The sequence below is a fragment of the Nanorana parkeri genome, unplaced genomic scaffold, assembly GCF_000935625.1.
Source record: "Nanorana parkeri isolate BGI_ZX_2015 unplaced genomic scaffold, ASM93562v1 scaffold943, whole genome shotgun sequence".
In the NCBI taxonomy this organism is placed as follows: Eukaryota; Metazoa; Chordata; class Amphibia; order Anura; family Dicroglossidae; genus Nanorana; species Nanorana parkeri.
In genome coordinates this window covers 585,884-594,723 of record NW_017307211.1, presented here as the reverse complement: position 1 = coordinate 594,723, position 8,840 = coordinate 585,884, and the positions used below count along the sequence as shown (strand labels likewise).

The 8,840-nt window shown below is 39.4% G+C and overlaps 1 protein-coding gene across 1 annotated transcript in view; it reads left to right on the top strand.

Annotated features, from left to right (window-relative positions):
* The first annotated feature begins 2,334 nt into the window (after window positions 1-2,334).
* LOC108795169 (receptor-interacting serine/threonine-protein kinase 2-like) overlaps window positions 2,335-8,840 on the top strand; it is a 38,060-nt gene continuing 31,554 nt past the window's right edge. The window contains exons 1-2 of the mRNA XM_018566370.1: window positions 2,335-2,536; window positions 4,098-4,251. Coding sequence (XP_018421872.1) covers window positions 2,391-2,536; window positions 4,098-4,251 — 300 coding nt within the window. The 5' untranslated portion in view covers window positions 2,335-2,390. The remainder of the gene's footprint in view (window positions 2,537-4,097; window positions 4,252-8,840) is intronic.

The window sequence follows — 8,840 nt, the reverse complement described above, 5'->3', positions numbered from 1 at the left end:
GTGGTTAATGAGAGAAAGCTCAGTCTGTCCCTCAGTTTGCCTCTACTTTCAGTTTTGAACTGCTCAAAGTAGCCTGGAATCTGCAAAAAGGTCTTCAACAAAGAACCAGCTAAAATGTAAGAAATATATGTTTAAATATTGTTTTTGGGTTTGCTGTTAATGGGAACACATAACAATACAATGGGGTTTTCTCACATTTGCCTGCAAAAGTGAAAATACAAAATTTTCACCATGTATAAATACATTAGTGGCCCATATATTTAACTTTTGCAGTCAAATATGAGAAAACATTCATACCTTATATGTCTGTCCTCCAATTCACACAGCATACCTAAAAAATATGTTTAAAGATATATTTCTTACCTTTTAGCTTTTTGATAAATTCCCCCCATTGTATATTAATAAGAGGAAGTTTAGTCTGTCCTCAGTTTGTTCTTCTACATTCACTTTCACCCCTAATGCCTCCAAGTCTTTAACTCTTTGTTAGCACAGGCAGTGTTCAAATCTAGTGTACAACAGTAAAGACAGGGTTAAAGAAGAAGTATTGGGAGAGGAAAATGTACTCTTCCCAATACTGTGAACCAGCAGAGATAACGACACCCAGCAGAAGTCTCAGGGGTTTTGAATGTCTTCACAAGGGAGGCTTTTACAAGCAACATGCAAAAATGTGTTAAAATGTGTTAAATGCACATATAATCCATGGGAAGATTGTTGTCAGGGGACAGGGTTTCTTTAACTACTTGGGTATCAGCCAGTATACACCTATTCATTACCAGGCGATGTTTTTAGGTTTTAGTGCTGTGATAGTTTATTATTCCATCGTGTAACACTGTACTCAAATAAGATTTAATTTTTTTGGGGGAAAGTAGACACCCCAAGGTGATATAATTTTTTTTTTGCCACACTTTTTTGGAAATTAAGAAACATGGTGGTAGGGAGGGGGGCAAAACACAGTGCTTGGTAAGAGTGAACTAAATCCAGCACCTTAGGTCATACACAGAGAGATCAGGAGGTAAAGGGGTTAATGTACAGATAACATACAGTGACAGGATGGAGACAAAGGGCTTAATGTACAGAGGTGCAGGATAAGGGAAGTAAAGGGGTTAATATATAGGGGACACAATACAGAGGCAAGCTGAAGATCAGCAGTTTAGGAGATGAGGGGGCAGTGAAAGAGTTACAAAAGATCTGAGTATGTGTAGGAGTCACCAGCTGCTGCTGATGAGTCATTCATTGATTCTCCCATTCACAGTTCACTGAGATTCCTCTCCTTCCTCTGTAGTAAGAGGCAGGGAAGAGATTGTCAGTGTAAATAATAACATGTGATCCATGTGTTTAGTCATCACATCAATCACAAATTGCCGAGCCGCATGCCTTGGCTCTGTACAGTGTATCTGTGTACTATGCCGGCAGAGGACAGCATGGTACACAGAGATGTACCTCAATGTGACTTGGTATGTGCCTCTTGCAGTCTTTGTGCAGCAGGGCTGGAGAGTGAGGATGAAGCAGCACAAGTTGCCACTCAATTAATGTGATGTAATGTGACAGGAAGAGAAAGCAGAGTGACAGAGAGATTAGCTCATCGCTGTGTTGCTTCTCATTTCACTGTCCAGTCACAGGCTGGGACAGGTCCAACACAAATCCCAATACAAATTAGTATGAGATTTAGACTATCATGGGAGGAAGCTTGGAGCAGTGGCTATTTTACAATACATACAGGGACCATGGGGAACAAAAGTAGTCCCCCTCCAGAAGTAAGGACAGTGTCAGTACCAATTCATGATTTGAGGATCTACAGCCGAGTGATACACAAATAAGCTACATTTTTGTTAATAGTCGGGGTACTTGAAGGTACTTTTAAGATTTCACTCTTGAGTTTAGTGCCACTTTAATTTTATCTCGGTATTTATGGTTGCGGTTCCACTTTAGGCATTCCATTTATTTAAACACAATTGCATAAGACATGTTGCTACCTTTAAATTAAACTTGGCCCAATGTTTCGAGTGAAACAAATTGTCCAAAGATTAGATTTTCATAGACCCAAACCATTTTGTTCCCTTTGGTAATAAATAGCTGGTGCCATGGGGGGTGTGCTCAGTGCACAGGTATGTGGCATTCTCAGATGATATGAAGCACAGGTCTCAAAATAGTGTTCCATGGGTGACTTTTCCCCACACACATGCAAGATTAGTCTAAATGTCCTAATTTTTTTGGAGTATGATGTTGTTAGGTTTGTCTTTTATAGCAATAATAATCTTTGTTTTTACAATTTTAGGCTCTTGGCTTCTGATTTCTACCATTTAAGGAGCACTTTTGGGATCATGTAGTAGACATTTACAGTTGCGTATTCCATAGTGTCCTCTGCTGTATGCAGAGACCTGCTGTCAGACATGTCTTTGTCCCGAATAAGTCAAGACGATTTGAAGAGCTACTCTGTAGTGGACACAAGCACAGAGAAAGTCTATCAATCCACCTATGGACCCACACATTCCCGTGTCTTAATAAAACTTTTGTCTTTGTCTGGTCTTAATGATGGGTAAGCTGAACTCTAGTAGAAAGATGCATTGGAGGTATTATTTGAAATGAATAATGTCAGTGGATCTAATGCCTATTGCATCATAACATACTGAAAATAGTGTAGGCTGCATTATTTGTATTGTACTGTGCTATGGTTCACAATAGGGCATTACTGTGCATTGTGGTGTGTTGCTACACGTGTGCATTGTGAAGCCATTTAAAATGAACGGTTCTGCAGTCCCCTCCCCCCACACACGACATCTACAACACTTTTACAGTGCATTTTGTCATATCAAAAGTGTGGACATTCTCTAGAAGCTACATTTCAGTAGTATTTACCATAATGTCCTTAAAGCTAAACTTTGACCTAGATAAAAATACCCTATCTGTGGGGTCCCCTCTGCACTGCAAGTTTTAAATGCTCGTTTTTCTCTAGGGGATGATTAATAAGCTGAATTACTTACCTTATGTTTTGCTCTTCCAGCAGTCGGTGCTCTCTTCCGCTATCTAATGCTCCTGGCATGTGGACGGCCACTCGGTGTCCTCACGTACAATGTAGGACTACTGGAAAAGCAGCACTTGTGCTCCAGGCCTTTGACTTTGCGTAGACTAAAGCTGTCCAGACACTGGTGGATTTTCCTATGAATGTCCATGTAAAAAAAATCTCATCAGAACATTTGATAATGCCATCAGAGAGTTATGCTATTAAAGTGCACTGCACCAATCTCTACCTACTAAAACTATGCTAGTCTACAAGTACAATAACAAATAATGTGCTGCAAATACTGAAGTGTGTAAATATATATATAAAAAATACCACTAATAATGCACTGGTACCACTAATTAAATACACAAAATTGCCCCAAAACATTACAGAAAGTTGTTTAAAATGTTGTTTGATTTTTACATTTAATTTTGGAAATGAAAGCCACATTCACTGTTTGAATGTTGTTCATTCATTCATTTGAGAAAACTTTCAACCCTTTCAACATGTCCACATACTCTATACATCTGCTGTAGTATGTCTGTAGTCTCTGACAGTCTTTTGTAGCATTACATATACTAAGTATTATGTGCTGCCCCTTGGTGGTGTAATGGGCCACAGTTGAGGCCCCCTATACTTTGTTGACCACCACTGGTCTAGATGCTGACCCTCGATACTGCTTGGACAGAAATGAGAATTGATTGTAAAGATATTCTTTTTTGGTCTATGCATTTCTGTACCCTTGTATGATCTACTGTATGTACCGGAGTTCCTGTTTAAACAGAGTTTCCCCCCCACCCTGGGTGAGTGAAGCTCAGCTGGAGCTGACCTGTGTGAACGAGACCTCACTTATGACTCATATAGAAGAGTTTCCATTAACATGCACAATACATGTATAACATATGAATGTGGTTTTAACAATAGGCATTATGCCGTGTCCAGTTTTGTTCTTTTTAGATTCACTTTGAACACAATTTATGGTAATTAAAAAAAAAAAACATTTTTGTACCATGTAATAGAGATCTTAGGTGCATCAGTTCTGTGTGCATACACTACTATATAAGATATCACTAAAATATGCATCTCTCATTTGCAGGGGTCGACAAGAGTTCTTCAACCATATCGAGTACATCAACAAGATAAAATCAGAACATGTGACGCAAATAGTGGGAATATATCGGACACCAAATACATTGGGTATTGTAACAGAATGGATGCCAAATGGATCCCTTCACTCTCTTATTTACCAGGTGTGTTAAAGTCAATTGGTGTACTTAAAAGTATGTTTTAAAGCAGTAGTAAACCACCAACATAAATACGCGATAATGGGTCCCTAGAAGGAGTTTCTCATAATGTCCAAGTATGCACAGCATATTAGCACATTGGGTGACTTACCTTACAGATGATCTCCTCCAGCACTGCTATGTCAGCGTTCTCTTCCTCTGCCGGGGATGTCATCTTTACCCAGTCTTTTTACGGGTTTAGCATCTTCGGCCTCTTGATTGCCCGGGCCGGGACAATGCGCAGGAGTTACTAAAGGGTTAGTAAACATATCACTCATGTTTACCAATTCCTTCAGTAATGAATGAACACAGGATTACTAATGACTCCCGTGATCATTCAGGAAACTACAAGGATTGGGGAACACAAGACATGTTTACCGATCTCCTCTCTCGCTATCCTAAATAGGCCCAATCCGCTGTGTGCCCGTAATGTGATCCTATCCGCAACTCGCTGGCAGAGAAAGAGCAGTGGATGTTGGAGGGCACACAAGTGGGACACAGACAACGAGCTTTGAAGGGCACATGGAGGCGATCTGATTGCAGGCACATAGCGGGGAAGACCTAGTAACAGGCAGGTCTCATTGCAGGAAGGCAATGGCAGGGGGACAGTCATATTTTTTAAAGCAGGGCTGATATGAACATCTTGTTAGCCGCTGATCACAGCTATTCATGAATCAGCAGAGCCCTAGGGGGACCTCTGTGCTATAAGTTCATGGTTGCTATAGCGACCATGAGCTTATAGCCTAAGGGACTACAGGGGATGTAAAGGCTACTAGCCAGCCAGCTGCAAGCTGTTTTGTTCTGATGTGATCCTTACATCCTTGGCAGTAAATGTGTTAATTAACATAAATGAAAACTAACCGTTGTAAACACCCATGTCAGTGTAATCTTTTGTCTCAACTGTTATTTTGGCTGGACAGCTTCTTGATGAACCAGACAAAATTTGCAAGTGGGTTCCGCTGTTGGCACCCTTCTGGCCGGCATCCCTCGATCAGCAGATCGAAAGAGCCAGATGGGCTGCAAGCTTTGTTTGGCAGAAGAATCTCCTTCAGCTGTAACTTTCATTTAGGCGTTTTGACAGTAGCCAGCGGCCTCTGTCAGAATACAGTGAGAACAGCAAGGGATTCCTCTTTCCAAGCTTGTAAGGAATCTGTTATATTTTCTTAGTTCAGCCTGCAGATTGAATGAAGAAAATATAACAGTGTATGGCCAGCTTAAGTCAGCATGTTAAGGTGGAGAAGAATATTAATAAAGGCCTGTAAGTTTAAACCTGCCACATAACTAGGACAGATTCCTAAATGTATAGCTAGTAAATAGATTAAAACGCCGCTTTAAACCTGTCACATAACTAAGACAAATTGCTCAGTATATAGCTAGTAAACAGATAAAGAACCTCTCAAATATATAATAAAAACATAAATACCGAATGAGAAAACTATATTTCCCATCCCTGTGGCAGGTAAGGAGAATAATCCTTTTTAAAAAGTTGATCACATCAGTAGGTATAGCCAATACAACCCTTTACCTAGCTGAATAAGAGCTTATAATATGCAAATGAATATCGCGTTTAAGACCTGTGTATGGTCTTTTGTGCACTCTTAGGGCTCATGCACATGGGTGTACAAAATGTTACATTTAGATCCGTACAGTGTATAGTTTTTGAATAGGTCTGAATGCAGCATTGTATATTTTGGGCCCATACACACAGCTGTGTTATGCTCAGTAATCTTGCACTGCATTCAGCTGTGTAAAATCAAAGTAGAAAATTATCTGTCCTTGCACAGCATTTTAGGCCTCATGCACACACAACGCAAGAGCAAAATTGGATATTGTGTATAAACACGTATATGCATGCACTATATGCAATCCCAGAATGCGTCATTCATAATATAAATTTTAATGAACTGTGTGCACGTATGTACGCAGAAATGCGCTGCCCGGACGCATCTTGGGTCCATTCTGTTTTTGCGCATCTTTACGCAGCGCTAATATACGGCTCCATATGCAGCTATGTGTATGGAGCCATTTATTTGCATATGCTGCATATTGGACAATACGCGCATATACGCAGCGTATTGTATGGCAGTGTGAATGAGGCCTTAGCGCGTACATGCTGGGATTGCAAACTGAGCTAAAGGAATGGAAAAAGAATTATATGGAGGTGAATGTTTTATGGACAATTACGTATCCAAACAGTTGTACACAGAAGCACTTTATGGACCATTGCATGCGTTCTTTTACACAGGATCATTCTGCCATCAAGATACTGTGCAGATATGAGTATTTTATTACACTTGTGTGTCTGAACCTTTAGAACTGCTTGCCTCTCCATACAAGTCAATGGGAATGCAGAAGCAGGTTGATGCAGCTTAGAAGCAGTTCAAATGCAGGTCAGAAGAAGGTGAACTGCAGGTCAAACGTACCGGTCAACACACCTGGATTAATCTCAGAAGCATGACAAACTGATCTCAATTGCAAGCTAAATGCATCTTTTTGGGTTCTCTGTATGTAAATGTGACACAGTACTGCTTCACATCTTCTAAGGGCTTGTCAACACCATGTCCAGATCATGTCCAGACCAGAACAGTTTGTTCCCGGACCAAAAAAGCATCCTGATGTATCCCTATGGTATTTCTGGGCTCTGTTCACACCAGCGCAGTCCGTTCCGGTCCAGACCAAAAAAATACTGCTTATCTCATGTTCTCTGGTCTGGAATGCACTGGAACTGCACCGGAAAGCCCATTTTAAGCTTAAGAAGAAAAAAGTGCCAAAAAACACTGCAAAAGTCTGGTCCGGACATGGTGTGAACATAGACTAAACGTTGGGTGTAAAGCCTGGTATACACAGTTAAAACTCTATTATAAAAAAATAGTTTTCAGGCTGTTAATTTAATTTTGTAATAGTTGTTTCTTCTGATGAAGCTGATGAAACTTGAGGATTGGGATGGATATTGTTCTCAAATGAACGAAATCCTGTGAATGTGGTTTGTGTTTGGGAAATGCTAATAATTTCCCAAATTAAATGTTAAAATCAAATGAAATTTCGAATCACATTCATCAAGTGTCTAATCGAATGTTCTGACAAATGAAAGTTTGTATACCTAGCTTAATTCTCAGTATTTGTTCTTATTATGTACAATAAGTACAATAAGTAGTACTGCTCGGTACTACTTCACTTGCATCCTTTTTTACTGTACATCCCCTTTTTATGGTGTGTGTTGAGCAACATCCCTTAAAAATTGGCCATGCCAAGATTTGTCACAATGTGTGCCATGTCCATATCACCCTATTAACTATTATTCCAAGCTGACATGTTTTGGGTTCTCCTGGGGAGGGAAAGGGAGCTCCATCTGTGGTCTTGACTTTGAAGAAAACCTCCATCCAAAACTAAGGAACCAAGTGAAAAAAAATCATCTAGTTTCTGAGAATAAACATGGAAGAAATTCACTAAGCTCAGTACCCACATACTGCAAATGTTATAAACGTTATAGCCAAATATACAAGAACAAAATGCACTGACTGTGACACAGGTCTCAAATTCTACACCAGTCAAAATAAGAACTACTAATAACTGCATATGAATGTAAACACTATATAAACACAATACTTCCTTAAGAAACATGGGGAAATCCCTAAACTATTTTAAGAACTGGGAAACCTTCAGCTGTCAATATCAAGTGTATATTTAGACAAGTATGACTTACTGTAGCTAGAATGCAAGTTATTGAGGTATATTCATATCTGAAATGTGGTCACTATACATCATGTTCTACACAGTGGTAAGGTTTCATACCTGGGTACGGCATGATGTATACATAATTAATGCCTAAATAAAAAATATATATATTTATAACTGCATTGCTGCTGTTGCCAGGGAGTGAACTTGTCATGTAGATTCAACACCAGCCTTTCTCAACCTTTTTATAACATAGAGGAACCCTTAAAATAATTTGTAGTGCTTCAGGGAACCCCTGTTAAATCATTACATCTACAACTCATAGTAAATTAGTGTGATCAGTAAGTTGTGAAGAAAAAAAAATTACTTCCCTAGCGTATTTGACACCCAGAGCAGATCATTCAGTAAAACCCTCTGCTCTATAAAACAAAATTATTTTCAGTAATAATAATGAAATTATAACAAATATTAATAATGGGCAAAGAAGAAACAGAATGAAAATTTTAGAGCTCCCTTACATTGGTGGTCAGTTGAAAAGTTACCTCTTAAATTGGTGGTCCCTTACATTGGGAGAAGGACCCCTTTACAGTATTGTTGATTAAAGAGAAGCCCCCCACCCCCCACCTTACAGACAGCTAAAAAGATCATTTAAGATTGGTACAGGTACTCCTAGAATGAGATCCTAATAGGTTGGACTTGATGGACTAATGTCTTTATTCAACCTCAAATACTATGTAACTATGTAACTATGTAATGTCAGTGGTTACTGACAGACAAAAATTGATCATTGCTCAGGGAACCTCTAGCAACCCTTGGAGCAACCAACTTGAGAAAGGCTGTTTGACAGCATCAATTTAATATGTGCATATCCTTAGCGTAAA